Raw genomic sequence first — 21,493 nt, 5'->3', positions numbered from 1 at the left:
TTTGGTGATTTGGTGAGGGTTGAGCATGATGGCTAGGAGGAGGAGGAGGAGGAGGAGGAGTAGTAGCCGAGGACCACGACTTACTGTTGTCTCTGCTTCGAGTAATCCCAGATTTCTGGTTATCCCCTGACCTGCCAGCGTGTGAGTGTGCTTGTGCGGGGTGTCGCATTCGCATAATTTGTAGGTCATGCATATTTGGCATGTTTGACATGTTTTCTTGGTGTTTTACATGATAAACACTCAAGGGTGCGCTGGCGGAGTAAAGCACACAAGGACCAAGGACTTGGGTCCTTGGCTTAGTGGTCGTATCATTGGTCATGCATGTGTGTGTTTTGGATGTTTTTGAGAGCAATTTCTCAGTCAATTTCGCCGCCGTGGTTGGGGAACTTAATTTGATTTTCGAGTAGAAAACTTTGTCTGTTGGCAAATTCCCCAAAGTGGTCACCGGGGGGGGTTCCTTGCAACGCTTTCCCCTGTCGCTGCTGCTGCTGCTGCTTCATCTCTCTCTTTTGATTTTGGGCTTTCGGCCACTGGGACTTCAATCAAATGCTAGCCGCACCACACACACACACACACACTCTCCTGATCTGATCCATCGCTGGGACAAGCAACCGGTTTGCCAAATCAAGGAGAGCGAATGGTCCGCGGAACGAGTTTTGTTAGTTCCGCGTCGCGCTGCGTTTGCCATTGCCATTGCCATTTTGAGTGCAGAGCGTAACATTTGTGTCCAGATCCAAGGCTCTGGCCACGTTGCAGGCACATGTGCAGCGGTGAGCGATGGACGAGCGCGGTTGGCGGGAAAGTGGCAAAAGCGGTCCCGATCTCAAAGTGCACTTTTGAGCCAGGCCAACCCGACTAAAGCATCTCGCTGGCTGGCTCTCAATCCTCGCCGCTTTCTATGTAGGTCGCTGCAATTCAATACTGGCTCTTCGTAAGGCGCCCCTCTCCTCTCCTCTCCCTTCCCTTTAACCTTCTCATAAGCATTGCCTTGCCCCCGTTTTCTGCGGCTTCAGTTTCGCTTTTGGGCCCAGTTTCTGGTTCGCTTGACGTGTCTCTGCTAATGCGTTGCTTTTTCAAATCCTGCCCGACTGCTCGGACCGACTGGACCGACCATGCACTTCTCGCCGGGATGGGGAATGCAGTCGCTGGCCAGAACAGGTTTACAGTGGGCCCCTGTCAGCAGGATCCGAACTGACTACAACTCCGCCCTGAGTGCCGATTAACACATCAACCGCAGGTCGTGGCTGCTGCCAGGCTGGGCTGCCTCGATGACCGATAGGGGCCATAAATCAGGACACGTTTAATCGGTCGGCTATCGGTTGGACGCTATCCGAGCGGTTCCTAGCCCGTTTCTGAGAGCATCTTGAGCCTGGGGAACATGTTCAACAGGCAGCAGCCAGGGCGGAGTTCGGGGTGTGATGGTGACGGTGACAGCGACAGGGACATTCACATCCTCGGCTAGGACACGCGCCCACGCACACACACATGTCTGGTTGCCAGGATTACAGCAAAAGGCGAGTAGGGTGTCGGAGTCTGTGACTGTGACTGTGACTTGACTGCTGCCATGGCAGCGCTTAGCCTTAGCCCGGTGCTGAAGGTCACACGGCATAGCCCCATGAAGTCGCCTTCAAGCAAGGACATCTCACCCCCCTCACACACCCACACACACACATACACACAAACGTAGCCTGTTGCAACCTGTTGAGAAGAGCTCCTTGCTTCTCGCTTCTCGCCGGGATAGAAGCAAGCAAAAAGAGAAAGCTAACGCGAGAAAATCCTTCTGGTAGAGACACAGCAGCGGCAAAGAATAAAAACCGAGAGAGGCTTTGTGTGTATGTGCATGGTATTGTGTGTGGGTAATACCACCCACCGCCCTGTCTAATCCTCGCCCATGTGGAGCACCAACCTCACGCTGGACACTGGCCTACAGGTGGTTTGCTGCCACAGCTGTTGGTGTAATTAGAACGGGCTCCGCTTGTGTTACCATTCCGAGAATGACGTCTGCCATCAGTCAACTCCAGGCTGGGCGCTCAAGGTCGTCGTGTTCGGTGCCCCACACTCTTGTACTCCTCCACCTGTTACCTTTGACCGTCCGTTAGTGAGGCAGCAGCCTTGAAACCGTTTGCCTGATTTTTTTTCTTTCGGGATGCCTTTTGCCGTGGAAATTTATCAGTTTGAGCACTTTCGTATGCTTTTTTCTAGCGCTTGCTTGGGAGCACTTCTTGATGGGTTCCACCACCCATTTTTTCCACCTCAAACCCCCCTCACCATGGCAGGAGCAGAAAAGAAAAACCTGACGTCGCTGCCGGCGTCGATGGCGTTAGCTGAAGGAAAAACGACGACGGCCGAACGAGAGTGAAAGTCTTGGCCACATGGGGACATGGAAACATGAAGAGAGCCTTACGCTCTCACCCACACACACACACACACGCACGCATCTATACACCCACACACCTACACGATAACGCCAGCGCCGCTGCTGACTTCGACGCCGGCAGCGAAATACCAATACCAATACCAATGCACGCCAGGCTCATTTCGTCTCGTTTTCTTCACCATTTTTTATTCACTTTTCCTTTAGTTTTTTCTTTATTTGTTGTTGGTTTCTTTTTCTTTTTTTTTTTTGCCCCTGATTCGAGCCTTGCCTTGGCAGCGCTGCCACTGGTCTGCCGTTGCTGCTACTGTTTATTTTGGTCGCCTCGCCGGATTTTCCCCCCACCACCCTCTACACCCCACCAGCCGCCTTTTTCGGAATCATTTTTCGTCTTTTTGGCTGCTACTTTACTTGTTTCCTCTGCCGGCAGCAAACTTTTCTTAACTATTTCTCTTTTCTGTTGCTTGCGGATTTTTATTTTTCTTGGATGGTTTCCCCAGCAAGGGGTACCAGCAGGAGGGCGCGCTTCTCTTTGACACGCGCCGCTCTTCTTGAATAGTTTCTCATTTAAGAGATTTCGTGAGCTAGCTCTAGGATGCCCCCCCTAAACATACCAGGATCTCTGACTTGGCCATGCTTTTGCCCCCCCCGCCGTGCTCATATTAGAGCTAAAAGCTCTTTATTTTTGGTGGGGGTCTTGGCTTTCGCGATCGTTAGTGGAGCAACAAACCCCCACTGGAGACGACGAGGGCTGAAAATTCAGTTTCGATCGATAGCGGAGTCTCAAACCAGCAGTGGAGAGTTCTCGTTCTTTGTTGTTTTGTTTTGCCGGCTTTCGTTGTAGTTTGCAGTAGAAGAGTCGACCAAAACGATCAATGAAGCGTAGCTGCTCTCTTCTGCGACTTCGTCATGCATTCTTCTGTACATTCCGTCGAAGATTGTTGGACCTGAGCTTAGCTGGGCGGCTTACTGTACTTGACGTAGTTATTTATGCTTAACTTTATGATTTAAGACTAAGAATGATAGATAGAATAGATGATTAATTGTTACTAAAAAACTATATAAACTAACCCCATCAATGAAACTACAAACTATCTTCTGAGTCGTGAGAAGATTCCCCTGAATGCAATCTCTTTGGGCACATTCCATCAGCCATTCTACTTTGGCATTGCAATCTTTGCATATCTCTATACTTTTCCATTGCTTTCTATTCAGACAGCAGTCTGCTGTCTGCATTATCTCATAATGAGACGTGTTCGCATCCCAAGAATTCACTTGGCTGATGTCTAGCTTGTCCAACACTGATGACACGGAGATTGCTCTGGTGGCTCCAGTCAACTTTATGGCAATCTTAGGGGCCTGCGCCTATTGGACAATCACGTAGCTTGAATGCCCAGTGCCGCCTAGCCAAGTGCTCCAGATAGGGAGTTGCTGTCTTTCGAAACGTAGCTCAGGTGATGGGATCCGGAATCGATATCAGCTCCAGTGGTTATTATCTGAGGCTCAGAGCCGGAAATGCAGTTTACCCGTATCGGAGTCGAAGAATCCACATGCTTACGGAAAAAATCATGTCCGAAGGGGAAGCTAGAGACTTAAAACATGTTTTTTCTTCATTTTTTTAAGTGCGTTTTAATCTCTGTAACGCATGAGGCATGACCTTACTTCTCCGATCTTAACTCTGAAGTCCGTATATACATCGGCACGAATCCGATGGGCTAAGTAGTGTAAATTCGATTACCAGATTGCTTACAACTTAGCCATGTTATTATGAAATTCAAAATTCTTCAACATATTTTCCCTTATTACGCAAAGAAAATTCCGCGACTTCCTGTCTCCTAAATGGCTGGAAACGTGCCCGATATTGGGTCTTAGGCTCGTGTCTTTACGTCCAAAGCTACGAACGTGTTGTATGACGCACCAGCAAGCCACGAATTTTGGATTTTTGGATGCGTAACTCCCACCGTCGTACGTGTAAGAATCGTAAAAAGACAAAAATGCCCAAATTTGGGTTTCGGTTACATGACCTTGCACCCTCAGATTCCATCAAAACTGCGTGCGAACTTAAAAAGTGTCTCTTAATCGTTGCAGGAATCTGTTCCGCATTGGCCATATCCATTGATCACGTCTGATAGTCTGGACTGGAGATGGCAGCCAGCTGGCTGGCGGATCGGAGATTACTCATAATGATTGGAGCGAATGGAGCGGGAAAGCATCTCCGGTGCGGAAGTAAAGCACGTCGCTCTCCGGCCCCCTAAGCTGGCTTTAGTCATGCATCTCGCGGCGGGCACGGCCGTGATGCAGCTACCCGCGCTTCTACAGCTCGAAGACTCTCTTCCGGTCTGCGATCACGTGGGGAGAGAGTACTCTGGGCCCTCTCAACTCGATGCACTCGGCCGGAGTGCTGGCTATTAGCCAAGAATTGTTTTGGTCTCTTTGGGGCTGCGGCAAACATCTCCGTACTTAAATCACGCGGCGGTCAATCGGCATTCGAGTTATGCAACGTTCTCGGAAGCGAGCGCACCCAGCGACCTTTTAAGCGCGTCTGCCCCGGTCTAAGTCACCACTGCCACTCTAGAGCTGACCGCGGTCGCAGGTTCCAAGGTTTCTCAAAACAATAAGGATACTAGCATATTAGCCTCACCATCAGATGAGCACAGGATCACGACGAGAGAATCTTTTTAGCCAAGCCATTTGAAGTAGAGTGCCCCACCATGACGCACTGCCTTTGGTCGACGCTGCTGGGCCTTCTGGCCTTGCTCTCTATGGCGACCAGTCGTTCGGTGCGCCAACTGCAAAGTGCATATCCGCCCGTGGTGCCCGCCGGCTACTACGGACAGCCGCCCTATGCTTACCCGCCCTACGGCTATGGTTACCAGGCGCCACCACCACCAGTTTACGGACCCTTCTACGACAATGTTTTCGGTGTCTACAAGAGCTATCCCGGCGGTGGATATCCTGTGCGATTCGACTATGTGAGTGAAAAGTCCTGCTGTAGGATTACAACCAGCTGAATGTCTTTACGTTTTCTAACATTTTTCTAATCTTTGGATTGCAGAATAACCGTTGCTCTCGGAACTACATTGGCATCAAGCCCCATCCGGATCAGCAGCAGTACTACTACGTTTGTAAGCCCAACTGCGTCATCTTCAGCAAGTGCCGCGACCTCGAGGTGAGTCTTAAAAGATCCATCATCCCGACAGCCATTTAACTTGCTATTTTCTTCTTTCAGAGCTTCAATTCGAGCAGCGGACGCTGCGTGCATCACATTCCACAGCCCAGACCGGACCACAGGCCGCCGCAGTGCGAGAAGGAGGGCCGCTTCGCTCACCCCCACGACTGCAAGGTGTATTACAGATGCGATAAAAACCGGACAGAGCCTTGGCTTTTCGCCTGCCCCGCTGGAACCATCTTCTCGCCGGTGGAACGCAAATGCCTGCCCGGTGACCAGTGCCCTTCGACGGAGATATCGGACAGTGGCAGTTACATCCCGCAGAACTGCGAGCTCAAGTTTCCCAATTGCGCCGAGGAGGGCACCTTCCGCTCGCCTACGGACTGCGCCCTCTACTATACATGCCGATTGAAGGAAAGCGGTACCTATCTGCAGACGCGCTTCAAGTGCCCCGGCAGCAATAGCTTCGACGAGAAGCGGAAGCTGTGTCGTCCCCGGAGCGAGGTTGACTGCTACGACCTTGCCCCGGCTCCCGTGCAGATACCCTATGCTCCACAGCCCTACTACCCGCCCTACCAATCTGCACCGCTCTTCGAGGAGGACGACTATGACACGGTGACCACGGAAGAGCCAGCTCTAAGGTCCGAGAAGGTACAGGTGGCAAATGGCTTTGAAAGGCCTTCGCTGAATGTTGTCATTCTGCCCACGCAGACGACAGCCGCAACCACATCGGAGAGGACAACAGCCTATAAATATTACCCCTCGTATCCATCTTACCACTCATATGAGCCCTCTTCTCATCATGACGTTAAGAAACAGTCTGCAGAGAGCCTGAAGGTGGAGAAAGAGGATGAGACGCCTAAGTTCAAGCTGTCGGAGAACGTTGTCATTCTGCCCACTACACCAGCGACTACAAGTACCAAGGCTGAGCCTTCAAAGGAGACCACCAAATACCAATACAAGAGGTACACCTATGCAACCAAGGCTAAGGAGGAAGTTACTGAGGCTCCGAAATCGAAATTTCCCTTAAATGGAATGCATCTGTCGGAAAATATTGTGATTCTGCCTACTACGACCACTACTACTACGGTCAAGCCAACAGTTCCGACATGCCCCACGTTACCAACGGCTAGTTCTACCCCCAAGCCAACTACAACTTCTAAAGCGACAACAGTGAAGACTACTACTACAGAAAAGGCAACTACACCGAAACCGAAAACTACAGAAGTAACATCAACCACTAAGAAACGTAGCACGACGACTCATGAATCCTCGCCAGTAACTACAACCACAAAGAAGGCAACGGTTACTCCTAAGCCAACGACTCTGAAAACAACTACTGAAAAACCAGTAAAGACTACAACCACTGAGAAACCAACTACCACTACACATAAACCTACTACTACAACGACTCCGAAGACTACTACTACCCAAAAACCAACAACGACCACTCGTAAAACTTCAACGGAGACTACAACCACTCACAAACTTACAACTACTACTCCTAAACCTACAACAACGAGCCAGAAGACAACACCGACTACGACTAAAACTACCCAAAAACCAACAACAACTACTCAGAAAACCTCAACAGTGACTAAGACCACCGAAAAGACAACGACGAATGCTCCTACTTCGACAAAGAGTTCTGAAAAACCAACCACGACAACTCTTAAAACAACTCATGAACCTAGTACGACTACTCCGAAAACCACAACAATTACTACTACAACCAAGAAAACAACTGAAAAGACACCCAAACCTACAACTAGTACCGAAAAGCCAACTTCAACTTCTCAGAAAACCTCTACAGTAACTACAACTACATTTACTACGCCTAAGCCAACAACTACGTCAACTCCTAAGCCAACTACAGTGACAACTACTACTCGGAAAACGTCAACGGTTACTACTACCACCAAGAAAACAACGGAGAGTTCACCTAAACCCACTACCAGTACAGAAGAACCCACAACGACTACCAAGAAAATCTCTACAATAACTACGACCTCTAAAGAACCAACCACCACCACTCCGAAATCTTCAACCGTTACTACTACCACTGAAAAGGTAACGGAAAGTTCTCCAAAATCTACAACTAGTACCGAAAAACCAACTGCGACTACTCAGAAAATCAGCACAACGTCTACGAAAGAACCTACAACTACTCCTAAGCCTACAACAACTTCCCAGAAAACAACAGCGTCGACTCCTAAGCCAACTACAGTGACAACTACCACACAGAAACCAACAACGACTACCCAGAAAACGTCAACAGTTACTACTACCACTGCTAAGACAACGGAAAGTACTCCTAAACCTACTGCCAGTACTGAAAAGCCAACAACGACTACCCGGAAAATCTCTACAACAACTACTACTCAAGAGCCAACAACTACTACTCCTAAACCTACAACAACGTCGACTGCTAAGCCAACTACAGTGACAACTTCGACTCAAAAACCAATAACAACTACACAGAAACCTTCAACCGTTACTACTACCACTGAAAAGGTAACCGAAAGTTCTTCTAAACCCACAACAAGTACCGAAAAACCCGCAACTACTACTCCGAAAACGTCAACAGTTAGTACAACAACCAAGAAAACAACGGAGAGTTCTCCTAAGCCCACCACAAGTACCGAAAAGTCAACCACGACTACTCAGAAAGTAACTACCACATCTACGACAACTCAAGAGCCAACAACTACTCCTCCTAAATCTACAACTACTACTCCTAAACCTTCAACTACTACTCCTCAATCTACAACTACCACTCCTAAGCCTACAACGTCGCAAAAGACAACAACTACGACTCCGAAACCAACAACGACCACTCTGAAAACGTCAACTACCTCCAAAAAAACAACAGAAACTTCTCCGGAACCTACAACGAGTAGTCAGAGGCCAACAACGACTACTGAAAAAGTAACTCCGACAACGGAAAAGCAAACAACTTCCACTGCTAAACCCATTACAACGACAACGACTCGAAAGACCACTACAGTGACAATCACAACTCAAAGTCCCAAAACAACTACTCCGAAAGAATCCACAGTAACCACGGCTTCACCGAAACCAACTACAAGCACACCAAAATCGACGACAGCCGTAACTATCGAGACCACGAGGAATCCGACTACTATTCCCTCGCAAAATTCCACCTCCACAACAGAGCTGACCACTGCCACGCGTCCGCACTGTCCCGATCCCGATTCCACCTCTGGTAAGTAGTTAATATTAATCCATTGAGAACACTCCCCCACACAAGCCGAACAGGTAACCTAATCACGACACTTGACCTTACAGATACAAACACAAATCCCGCATGCACACAAGAACTCCGACAAGTGGAGAAACTTCAACTACAGTCACCGCAAAAACAAAACCAACTCATTCACACACAAACCACAGCAGAGTTCACTGAAAGTGGAAACAGTTTGGGAGGGCGGAATGATTTAGACTATATGGATGATGCACCTTCGTCGGCGGAGGGGGAAAGAGGTCAGGCAACGACAGCGAAGGCTCCGACCATGTCTACGCTGGCGGCAGCCCATCTCCTACATAAGCTCTTTAAGATCATCTCCACCACTCCGCCGAGCAAGGAGCATACCTCTAGTCAACGTCCGCCCAGTCAGAAGACGCATGGAGTGACCCTGGCCCAGATGGCTAAACACAACTTGGCCACTTCCAAGCCCTTCATTGCCCATTCCCTGCGGCTATCCATCCAACAGCTGGCGTCTACCCAGAAGCGCTCCCTTCAGCCTAAGGTACTTGTGGCCCTGAATACCACCAAGAAGGAGCCGGAGGACTCTGAGTACTATGACAGCGAAACGTCGGAGCAATATACGGACGAGGAAAATGAAGTGCTGACCAAAACCCTGCCAAAGGTTGTGTCCACAACAACGGCGACTCCGACTCCGTCTTCGACCACTGAGCGGGTGACTAGTTTCTCGACAAGTCAACCCAAAGCGGTTTCCTCCACAACGACTCAACCCAAAGCGGTTTCCTCCACAATGGCTCAACCCATAAATACGACGACGAGTGACTTGGAATACGGCGACAGCTCTGGTGATTCTGACTATGCCAACGACGGCAACGATATTCCAGACGGCGTAGTCAAAAGCCTGGAAGCTAGAAAGGAGTTTTTGCTGAGTCTGCTGAAGGAGAGGTTGACTCGAACGGAAGCGAAGCAACCAACGTCGACCACTAAGGCTGCACAGACGCAAAGCAGCAGTACAAGTTCCACTACAAGCAGTAGCTCAACTTCAAGTTCAAGTACGACGACGTCAACCACAAAGCCAGAAACGACTACGAGTAGGCCATCACCTCCTCGAGCGGTAATGGTGGCTGCGAAAAATTCAAGTCACCTCAGTTCGGAGTACTATGATGATGACGAGGACTACATGGAAGATGAGCCAGCTAGTCCTTTCGATAGTGGAAAGAAAGACCGAGGCACAGTCTCAGTAGCCAAGAAGCCACCAGCAGCCACAGCCAAACGGCACGTTGTCCTGCCTGTCCTACCTATACAGACTGTACAGAAGGCCATTCCGAATGATATTGCATTTGAAGATGGGGGAAAATTGCATCTAAAAGCTGCCTCAAACGGGCTTGAAAGCCAGGAGAGTCAGTTTTCCAGAGAAGACAGAACATCGAGAGTTTCTAATAGTATTAGGAACCAGGCGCTAAGCAGCAACGACAGAGTTAGGCATCCTTCAAGGCAAACTACTTCACACACACCAACAGCAAGTCCAACCATGCAGACACAAACGATACCAACACCAAGTACCGAATCATCTACTTCAAGACCAGCATCAACATCCACAGAACCATCAACGACACAGCCAAACAGAAAGCCAAGAGTTTTCCCGCTCAGTCAGCTAATAAGAGAGGCTGAAAAACGTGTAACAGTCACATCGACAACACCAGAAACACTACCAACTGCATCGGCAATAGTTTCATCTGTAATGCCAATGCCGATGCCATTGGCATTAGCTGCCCCTGCCCCTGCCACAGTGCGCCAGGAAGTGCTGTCAGTGAACAGCAGGCCCTGGCTGCTGGCTGCCCGCAACCAAACAGTCCACATAACACCCATTGCCGCTGAAGCGGCAAGCAACCCAGTGAGCCAAGTTAACCGTTCCTTCAATCCACTAGTGTCCAGCCCCGAGGACTATCCCACCGAGAAGGTGCCGCAGCTTATCGTTAAAGTGTACGAGCCCATCGATCTGAAAATCGTCTTCTGTCCGAAGTCCTGCGACCAGGACCACGACCACAAATACGGTAAGTTTAGATTGAATATACTACTTTATACTTGACTCCTTATCCCTGACCTTTGACCCGACCACAGACCCAGCTGATAATTTTAAGAAGTCCAATTGCTCAGAAGGCTGTGACGAGGAGGAGGAGCGGATCCACAAGCATGTGGACATCCAGTGGAAGCCACTGGAACTGAGCGATATCGCTGGCTTCCGCAATGCAGTTTAGTTTAAATCCAACGACACTCGAATTCCGACCAAGAAATTCCCGTAGTACGATTTCTTTAATATTAGTAACTAACTTAAATAAATACTTAAACTTTAAATTCGCTAAAAAGCGACGTCTTGGTCGACTGGCAAATGGCTTGGCGACAAGCGGAGATTGGCCAACAAAGGCTCTTCCGACCCGCACAGACTGTTCTCCATGTGATGCATGCATACTCCTTGTGTGTGGCAGCAGGTGGCAGGTTGCAGGTGGTAGGGCAGGGTGCTGTACGGTGCACATCGTCAAAAGAAAAAGCGGAAAGTGCACAGAGGCAGCCGGCAAAAGAAGCAGGCAAAGTGCACACAAAAAGTTGCACGCCAAAACGAAAGAAAAGCGCACAGCCATGCCAAACGTCCTTCAGCCTGTGTGGGTAGATGGGTGGCTCGTGTGGCAATGTGGCAATGTGGATGTGGTCGTGGTCTGTGGTTTCGCCCAACACGCCGCCTGCATGTGTCCAGAAGTAGCTACTGCCACCTGTTGGCAACCGGCCCGGCTGGGCCAACAAAAGAAAGAAGTCCCTAACACAATCGCGGACGACAACAAGACCAAGCCAAAGTCGGGTCGGCATGCAGCACATGCAACCGATGCTCCTCCTCGTTGCACCCCGCTCATCCTACAGACCAGAGGGCCGTTTGGCATTTCATATGCGAGTGGGGGACATGGCCACCAGGCGCCCAGTGTCGACAGCAAGTGTCCGCGAATTCCTGAAGCGAGTGGGTGGCAGGTTCTGTTTGTGTGTGTGTGTGTGTGTGCGGCAAGCAAAAGAAGTGCAAGTGCAGCCAACGGTGGCGGGAGCTATTGTTTTTGTGGCAGTTGCCGTGGTCTTGTTGTCTTCGGTTCTTGCAGTTTGTTTTGATCGGTTCTGCTCTGCTCTGTTCTGTTCTGTTCTGTTGTGGCACAGTTTGAAATTCGCCGAGAGTGGCAAATAGAGCAGAGTGTCCTTTTCAGTACATGAAGGGTGGCATGAAGTGGCAGTGGCTGTGGTATCAATCCCAGCAAGCAGCATGTTTCCCCTGCCCAATCTAAGCACCAGTGGCATCATCGTTCCTGTTGTGGGCTTTTCGGCGATTTACAGTTATGCGTGCCACAAATCGGCATCAAACGCGCTTAGCAGACATCATCTTGCCACTGCACAAATCTCCAGTTGGCCATGAATTATTCAGCAGTTCAACAGTTGGCCCCTTTCCCTGTTTTCCCCTTAGCCCGCTACCCCAGCCCTTCCAACCAACTATGGCGCACAATTTGCAATTTTCATGTAGCATATAGTCTTGGATTTGACTTCCCCTTGCCATTGCCACTGCCATTGCTACTGGGAGTGCCAATGCCACATGCCACATGCTCCTTGTGCAAATCCTTTTTATGCCCGCATTATATAGTTCGCACGCATTGCTACTGACTGCCAAGGGCTCTGGCTCTTCTGCTGAGTTCTGAGCTCTGAGCCCAGGACGGCGTCACATTTGGCACACGATGCGCGCGTCATTCAATTCCATTTCCATTTCCATTTACCCGACCCAGCCACCCTTCGAGCCGAGCCCTTCGACCCTTCGACCCCTTGGAGCCCTTCGAACCCAGCGAAATGCCAGAGCATTTCCACATTTCCACATTTCCATTTGCAGCGCGACGCCATTCCGAGGGCCATATAACCAAGTTCAATTACCTGTTACAGCCGTTAGATGAATTTCTATGGCCAGTACATGTCCCGACTAGTTGAGTACAGCTCCCAACTCCCATTTCTTGTGTGTGTGGTGTGTGTGTGGAGGATGGGAGATGTGGCATGGAATAGGTAGATGGGTGGATGGGATGTCTTATGCCAAAGTGTGTGGATGTGGCTTTTTTGAATATTTGAAATGTTTTTGTTCGCGCCACGCCAACAACTTTGACAACAACATCGACATCGACATCGACATTGGCGATGGCGATGGCGATGGCTGAAAGTTACTGGAGGTGGAGTAGAGTAATGTGGAGTATGTGGAGTAGGGAGGTGGAAGAATAACGACACACTTTGGCACGCATTTGTGATAAACATAAATGAGCTTAGAAATGAACCCCGCAGGATAAGGCGCACACGCCCATACACTCAGAATGGAGAGGGCCAGGGCCAGCGGCAGTGTGTGGCTTTGCGGGGTCGGACTTGGAGTCGGAGTTTGAGTTGGAATCGGGAGCAGAGTATTGACTACATACAGTAGACATCAAGTATCAGGCCAAACAGAGCATTATACAAATGATATGACATTAGATAAGCCTAAGTGCAAATTGGCTTACAAACCGGGATTTGTGTTTGCTTCTCCTCGACTTTGTTGGCGTCTTTGTTCTGCACGGCGGCTTAGCCTGGATCCGGATACGGATGTGCCTGTCGACTGTGACTATGGCTGTGGGTATTCTTCTTCTGCATGTCTCCAGCCTCCATCCTGGCTCATAACCTATGCATGAGCAGCAGGATCCATCGTGTCAGATTGATAGTACTCCTCCGCCAGCAACGCCGGAGAAGAGTTCAAGTGTCCATCTTGGTTGGAGATCTGAAGGCATCTCCCCCCCCTCCAGGCTGAGCCCATCTTATGGCCTCCATTGCTTTTTAGTACGGCTGTGTCAGCGGGTTTCCACTAATGTGTATTCAATGGCCAGCCGGAGAATGGGTGAGTCTCCCGCCACCGGCAACACTTTGTGTAAGTGCTGCTGATATCTGGGTCGCCTCCGTTATGGTTTCTTTTTGGCCAGGCCGAGCCACCCGAGCAGCCAGAGTCGTGTGCTGGCTCTGGCTCGGCACAAAAAACGCCAAAGAATTGCCGTGTGCATCGTCTATACGTGTGTGTATATGTAAGTGTGTGTGTGTGTGTGTGGAAAAAGGAGCAACAGAAGCAGGGTCGAGTCGGCGGAAAACAAAGCCAAACCGAAAAGAGTTTGGCGCAGGGGGTTTGGACATGTGGCACACTCCGTGTGAGGAGTGAAAAAAACTGCCAAAAAATTCGTCCTTGATTCGTTGCAGTTTCTTTTTGGCGTGATCGGTCTGGTCTGGTCTGGCTGGGTTCGCTGGCTGAGTGTCGTGCGAGCTGTGAGTTTTCTAAAACGAAAGCAAAAAGATGCACACACACACACACACGACTACGGCTACGGCTGTGGATGCGGATGTTGATGTTGATGCGGAGTGGGAGTGTGTGAGTGGAAGTGGGAATGGGATTGGGAATGGGACTGCAAGTGGAAGTGGGCCGTGGCCCCGGCAAGGACATGCGGCTGTCGACTGGAGATGGGGCTGAGGATTGAGGACTGAGGACTGGGGCTTCGAGTTTCGTCGTCATGAATGAAACTCTCTGATTGCCTCCGCATGTGTGTGTATGCTTGTGTATGTTTGTGTGTGTGTGTGGCACTCACTAGCTGGGTGGTGCGTGGTGGAGTCGTTTGTTTGTTGCTTGTCTTTCGCCATCTCCGCCGTTGCATTCTTTTTGGCCGGCGTCGCACTCTGATTGCTTTTGGCTTTTGCCACCAATGGAGTCACTTTTTGTATGTGCCACATTTGTGCATGTTGCTCCTTTTGCAGAGCTAGCTCCTTTTGCTCCTTTCCTTAACGTGTGCCACAACGTCCTCTTGGTCCTTTTTCGGTTGACTCTCATGCTTGGATGCTGGGTTGGGTGACTCGTTCAGTGGGGCAGGAGCTCGTTTAGTCGATTGTTTCATTTGAATTCGCCTCGCTGGCTCCGCTCAGGTTTTCGGTGTGCTCCACTTGGTCATGTTGTAGCCATGTAGCCATGTTGCCATGTTGGCTGGGGATGAGGTCTTTGTGTCCAGATTTCGTGGACGAGTGCATTGGCTGGCGTGCTCCGGCGACCGCTTTGTGTGCGACCCTTCAATCGCGCTCTCTTTACAAGGCACATAAACGGCAACAATTTGCAACTCATCGTTGAGTGCACCGGCCTGTTTCGTTGGGCCCTCCAAGTGCCAAGTGGCTTGCAGCAGAGAGCTCTTCAAGCGTGTCGCTGCCAAATCCTATGGATGCTGGCCCCGTATCTTGACCTCACACAGAATGCCCCGGATTGGCCAGCAGCCCTGGCTGCCGAGGGGCATGGCACAGGCAAACAGGCGGCATTTGCCGCATTTCGTTCATATGCAATCGCATTAAGGTTGTCCTTATTATTTATTGACTTAATTGATTTTAAATATGCATAAAGCCGCGGTCCATCCAATATTTGTCTTTGGCTGCAAAGCGCAAAGGTGGCAGTGGCTTTCAATTAGCGGGCCCAAACACGGCATCAGCATTACCCGGACATGGCATTTGGGATATCCGAGACTGGTAGTTGGGAACTGAGAACTGGTTACTGGGAGTAGGACCCTCTCCTCTGGTGGCTGGACTGGACTGGTTTTTAATCTGCTGTTTGCATTATCCGATTTCAATTTTTATTTCCCTTTTTCCCCGGCCCACGCACTGCAAATATTTTCGTTTCTTTGATGCAATTTCGCTAGTTTTCCACATGCCTGATGACGGGTTGGAGCTGAGGCTGGGGCTGGGGCTGGGGTGGTTGGATATTACCACTTTGTTGATTAAACATTAATTTTGCCTCGCCTCGAATATGCAAAATGCACATTGCAACGATGGGCAATGGTGGCGGTGTCAGCGACTTGCAATGGCGGGACTCATACTCCACAGTCCACTGCAGTTTGTCACTTGTGGCGCCGATAAGTATGCTTCTAAAGTTCGCATCAAATTTGTAACTAGGATAAAGCCTCGACTCTCCTGGAATCCTAAGAGCTTGCTGCAACTACTTGCTAGCCGAAGTAGACGGAACTATTTGTGAGCTGCATCGTCTATTTTTTATGCTAATTGTTTTGCATGGAGGTGGGCTGCTTCAGCTTTTCCAGCTTTTCCAGCTACTACAGCTACTCCAGCTTCTGCTGATCCTTTCTACTCCTGGCTCGCTTGCTTTTAATGCAAACTTTTTATTTTATTGAAGCATTAAAACGCATTTTTTTTACAACCGAATCGCAATATTGACGATGGGCAACGCGTCTCAGTCTCTCAGTCTAGCCAAGGTCCAAAAAGCCAAGTTGTCAGTTGGAAGTTGCAAAGCAGGTCCTGCCTGGCAGGAGGGCAGGAAGGCAGGGACAGGACAGCGGCCGAAAGAGCGCTTAATGGTCCATTAAAGACAAAGATTTTTGAAAAATTACTGCATTCAGTTTACGGGCCAACTAGAAATGGCCAAGGCTGCCGCAGGCAAACAACAAAGTTGTAAAAATTGTTTCGTTTTTAAGCCAGAGAATGCGATGGTGGGCGGGCTGGCGGTGGTTGGGGGCATATTGGGGCATGGTGGTGCTGTTGCGGCGGTAAACTACCGTAAGTTTAACAGCAGAGCATAAACTGCAGCAGCAACAACAGTTACCCCGCCCCTCAATTTCCTTCGCTTTGCCATTAGCAATAAAAAAAGGGGGCAAGAAAAACATGGGGATATGGAATCTACGGGAAGGAAAGGGGCGGCGGGAGGCAGTTCGTCGTTTCCACCGTCGAAGATTGAGTTATGTGCGTTTCGACTTTGTTTCCAGGCCGTTGGAATGGCGGGGGCGGAAGGGGGAGCAGTTGGTCGTAGGATGCGGAAAAGCGCGCGCTGTTTCGGCAATATAACGGTAATAACCGAATCGTTACAATCGCGCTCAGCTCTGCTCGTTTTTAGTTGCCATTAGAATGCACACACACACACACACACACACATTTACACACATACAAACTGGCAAGGTGGGTGGAGGGAGGAGGGAGGTGAAGGGGGACGAGCGGCAGTTGCAGGTCATGAATTCGCCATTTTACAGCCGTCGTATTTTTTCCACCCATTCATTCATCCATTCATCCTGCCGGATTCATCATCCCTCTGCCTAAGCTCTTATCCTTGGAGCTGATTTTCGGGAGTTGGTTGGGGGGTGGTGGCTACCCTAGAAATAATAACGCTTAAACTTTTTAGTGTTGTCATTAAATTCCTCGTGTAAGTTGCCAAAGGGGGTTGATGGTCTTAAGGGGGTGGGGGGCGGTAAGGCGTTGGGATTCTTCTGGGCCGCCGCCGCCGCCGCCGCCGCCGCCACTGTCTTCGGTTTGTTTTTGTGTGTATTTTGTTACTGTTTTTATTTAACATTTTAATGTCGCTACAGCCTCCCATCTTGGGGTTGGCTAAGAAGGGAGGGTGGGGGCAGGGGGCAGGGGGTGATACCAACCCGAACACTAACGCCATCCCCCTTCAGCCTCCAGTCTCAGCACATCTGCAGGTCTATAAATTTCGATATTTACTTTTTATATTGCAAAAATTTTTCTGCTGACGGAATTACGGAAATTAAAAACGAAATGAGCCTGAACCAGCCCGCGGGGGAGGCGTAGAGTCGCGCAGAGCCAGAGGGTCGGGGTGAGATGTCAGCTGACATTTGAAGTACCCCCCGCCGGATCCTCCTCTCTGCTACTCTCCCTTCACCCCTTGTCCGATGCCACTTTAGTCATAAAAGAAGCATTATTCCGTGCACTTTTTAATATCCCGCACGGTTTCAACTTGCTCCTCCTCCACCCAGCTCTTGTCTTTCGTCTTTATACTTAATCGTAAAGTTTAGAAACTTTGTAATGGCTGAGAAGGCTTTCCGAATATCACACGCTCGCCAGGGCAGGGGATAGATAACTTTTGGCCATTCGGCAGCATCTTAAATCGATCTATCAAGATTCGAAGCCACATCTTAGCCCAGTTTAGATGCACACAAACCGTTTAATAACTAATCAACAGCCTGTGGAGTAGGTTTAGTGGTAAGGGAAGGGAGAGGCCATCTAATTTTCTAAATTTATGCTTTTCCCGCATAGTTGTAAACTGGAAAATGGGATACTGGGAAATGTGAACGATGGCCGGGCATAAAGAATCCACCCTCTGCTGAATGCTGCACTTTTCCCGCCGACTGTGCTTTGATTTGATTTTTACGCCGCGCCATAAATTGTTTAGATGAGTTTTTTAATCGAAATTGTTCGAAATGACTTAGGTGCGCATAAAATGTCTCTCTCGAGAGCGGTTTTCTCGATGGGTGGAGTGGGTGTTGGGCTGTGTGGGTGGGTGAACGGAAAGCGCTTTGCGAATAAATTGCCGACTGATTTCCTTGGGCCTGTGTCGTTTGCTCTGCTCTTTTTTATAGGGCTTATAAAAAGAATATTTTTAATAGCGCATAAAAACTGTTTGTTAGTTCCGCGAGTGCCCAACAGGGGGAGTCACCCCACCCCACCAGCTGCGGAGGGTTGTTTAGCGGACGCACTAAGCAGGCGCCTAGTCACTCGTCAGGTGGAGATTGGGGATCCATCCATCCATCCATCCGGCCAATAGGATCCAGTCCGGATCGGTATGCGGATGTGGACCGCCCTTCACTTTTTACTGGCTAACGGTGGCAGCAGGACTCGTAAACGTTGCCGAAAACTTTGAACTTGATGGTTTTCCTCTCTCTTCTCCCCTCCTCCCATTTCTTTTCTTTTACGGCAATGCCGTGTGCTGCCCCAAACTGAACCCTGCCTTCCTCCTGCCGCCCACCCCCCCCGCCGACCAGTATCTCATGTGGTCATGAGAGAGCTGAAGGCGAGCTGCGCTTGCAACACCGCCAAACCACATAAAAAGATACATTTGGCAGGCACCCAAACGACGCATAAAACGCGTTACTTTCATCCATGAGCGACGTTGATGGGCTCATAAATGCCGCGAATGTGCATGAAACGCGTATTTTTCTACTTTTTGATGATTTTGAAATTTTGTATGCGTTGAGTGCCGTTAAGTGTGTGCCACTGCCACTGGGCGGAGGGGTGTGGTGGCAAGAAGGCAAAGGGAAAAGGGAAGAGGGTAGTGGAACTGGAAGTACCCCCAGTCCTTGATGGTTGTGTGTGTGTGTGTCCGTTAACCGTAACGTAACCCCAAAAAAGAAACTGAGAAGAGAGAGAGTGAAAGGGGGAGAAACTTGAGGGGATTGCTTGCCCCAGCCATTTGTTTTTAACCCACTGAGGCTGAGGCGGAGGCAAAGGCGGAGGCTGGAGCTGAAACTGAAGCTGAGTCGGAGGCAGTTGCTCCCGCCGTAAAAGTAATATGAAATGTCTCATTTTTAGAGCTTCGAAATAAAAAAAGTTATCGGCGCATTTCGTCAGCAAACCTACAAAGGCCTCGCCTCGGAGCCATAAAAGGGCTGCGGTTTAGTTTTCTTCTCCATCCAGCCCTTCAGTTTTCCGTTTTATAATGCCTCAATGCCTGAGTTCCGAGCCCCTCTCTCTCTCTCTCTGGGTTTTTCCGCCTAATCCGGCAAATTAACAACGGCCTGCGGAAGAAGAACCCAAAAGCCAGGCGATGGAATGCAGGCGGTTATTGGGTTCTAGATGGTTCCATTAGCGAGCACAGACCCTCGGAGGAAACTTTCTAGCCGACGCATTCAGTTTGTAATTATCGAGACCTGGGCGCCCCATCGATTTTGGGGGGTTGCTCTGGGGTGTTATGATTCGATTTTGGAGCCATTTCCAAACCCATTTCCAGGCCCAATCCCAATCCCAATCCCAATCCCATCGACTGACGAGATATTATTGTTGTGTGCTGAGGTCGCTTAATCGAATATTTCTGTTGCCCATAAATGGCAATGGCCAGCCAGGAAGGGATGAGGATGGGAGATGGTAGATGGGCGATGGGCGTTGGGTAGCAGATCGGATGAAGTGGGAGGAGCTGTCATAGTTGCACATTTTAAATTAGCGTATCCGCCATACTCCCATACGAGACCATCATCTATCGCCATCTTTGTTCGTTTTCGGTAGCCTTTTTTTTTTGTTTGTTTTTTTTTTTGCCTGGTTTTCGCTTTTGGGCTTCATTAGATTGATTTTTATTTTATTGCCTCGCATTTTAGGGCGGAGTTTTTGCATATTTTTTTGCGTGCGTCCGAGCGAGCTGGCGCACTAGCTCTGTCCCGTTCCCGCACTCTCGAGCCCACTCCGCCCCCCCATCACACACTCACACACAAGAGCAACAAATTTAAATATATTTTGCCGTTTTTGTTTTGTACATTTTTTGTCATTTTTTTCCCCCACTAAATTGCCAAACTGCATTCGCGCCACCCAACCATCCACCCACCCACCGCCCGGACCCGCCCACAGAAAGTATGCGTGTGTGTGTATAGGCCGTATGTAAAGTGCAGTTGCATCGGCAACAATGCACATCGCATCGTCCTTTTTTTCGCTGTCATCGTTTCGGTTTTTTTTCTTCCTTTTCTTCCTCCTTTTTTCCCCAAGCGCACTCTGCTGAATTTTATTTATTTATGGTTTTTGTACGTTTTTTTTTTTTTTTTTTTTTTTTTTTATTTCAATTTGCTCTGGCCTGCTGCACCCGACCCCACAGCCACGCATGCCCCTTTGCATTGGGTGCAACTGCATCGCAGCGGCGGCGGCATTTTCCATCTCACCTTACCGCCGCGGCACCTTCTCGCTCGCACCGCGCGCTGCACTTGATCTGTGGCAGTAAACTGCATAGCCCAAAGTTCAGGGGCGCATTTGAAGGAGAGTTGAGAGTTTATAGAATGGGAAAATGCTAAATTATGTTGGGAGTTATGGGTTTATGGCCCATTGATTGGTATTTTTATTGTAAGGATAAAAATGTAATACATTTTCGGCCCCTGATGGCCGCTATAAGGTTTATTTCCAACCCTTTGAGCAGCGAACGTGTTTTTTTATTTTATGAATTTAACCCTCTTTGGAACCGACTTTGAAACTAAATAGGTTTGAGAATGAAGGTTAATAACGTACTCTCGAGAATTTTGGTATTTTTATGTTTCCATTTCCCTTGGAGTCTAGAGTCCAAAATTTCATTGCCTACATTTCGGGGCTGTGGAAATGCGCTCCTGGAAAATGCACTGGCTGGCAAAATAAAACTAAATCAAGCGTTTTTCTGCCTCGTTCTCTGCTGCTGCAACTGGCGCTGCAACTGCAACTGCAACTGCAACTGCATCGCCACTGCCATAACATATGGCGCCCTCTCGCTCGCTCCGACTGAGGCCGGCCTGCTCTCGCCCAGGGTTTAGGATGTGTGCGCGTTTTGAGCCTGCTTTTTTTGTTGTAGCTCCTTTGCTTTTTTGCACTTTTTGGACAATTTTTATATATTTCTAGGCTTTTTTTGAGCGCTCCCTTTTTATTTTTATTTCAGGGCCAAACGAGCCGAACGCAGCCGAGTGCCGCCGAATCGAGCCCCTCCCATCGGCTGCACCGTTGCAGCGGTGGGCGTTGGGCGGTGGGTGTTGGGCAGCTGCAGTGGCCAGTGCATCGGCAGCTTGCTGTCATTTCACTCGCACCCAGGCCTTTTGCAATTGGGAATGTGTTGTTTGATTTTTCCCCGCTACCCGCCGCGCTCTTCTTGTCTTTTTTCTTGTTTATTTTTTTTCCTTGTTTTTTCGGTGTGTGTGTGTGTTTTTTTTTAGTCTTTTGTGCT

The 21,493-nt window shown here is 49.4% G+C and overlaps 1 protein-coding gene across 1 annotated transcript in view; it reads left to right on the top strand.

Annotated features, from left to right (window-relative positions):
* The window catches only part of LOC108102435 (mucin-5AC), a 73,930-nt gene extending 62,806 nt beyond the window's left edge, over positions 1-11,124 (top strand). Inside the window, exons 4-8 of the mRNA XM_017207412.2 lie at positions 4,463-5,346; positions 5,430-5,543; positions 5,604-8,769; positions 8,853-10,823; positions 10,891-11,124. Of these exons, the coding sequence (XP_017062901.1) occupies positions 5,086-5,346; positions 5,430-5,543; positions 5,604-8,769; positions 8,853-10,823; positions 10,891-11,027 (5,649 nt within the window). The 5' untranslated portion in view covers positions 4,463-5,085 and the 3' untranslated portion in view covers positions 11,028-11,124. The remainder of the gene's footprint in view (positions 1-4,462; positions 5,347-5,429; positions 5,544-5,603; positions 8,770-8,852; positions 10,824-10,890) is intronic.
* The last annotated feature ends 10,369 nt before the right edge of the window (positions 11,125-21,493 follow it).

Source organism: Drosophila eugracilis, unplaced genomic scaffold (genome assembly GCF_018153835.1).
Source record: "Drosophila eugracilis isolate 14026-0451.02 unplaced genomic scaffold, ASM1815383v1 contig_2167, whole genome shotgun sequence".
NCBI classification, from domain to species: Eukaryota; Metazoa; Arthropoda; class Insecta; order Diptera; family Drosophilidae; genus Drosophila; species Drosophila eugracilis.
This window is presented reverse-complemented; position numbering and strand designations above follow the sequence as displayed.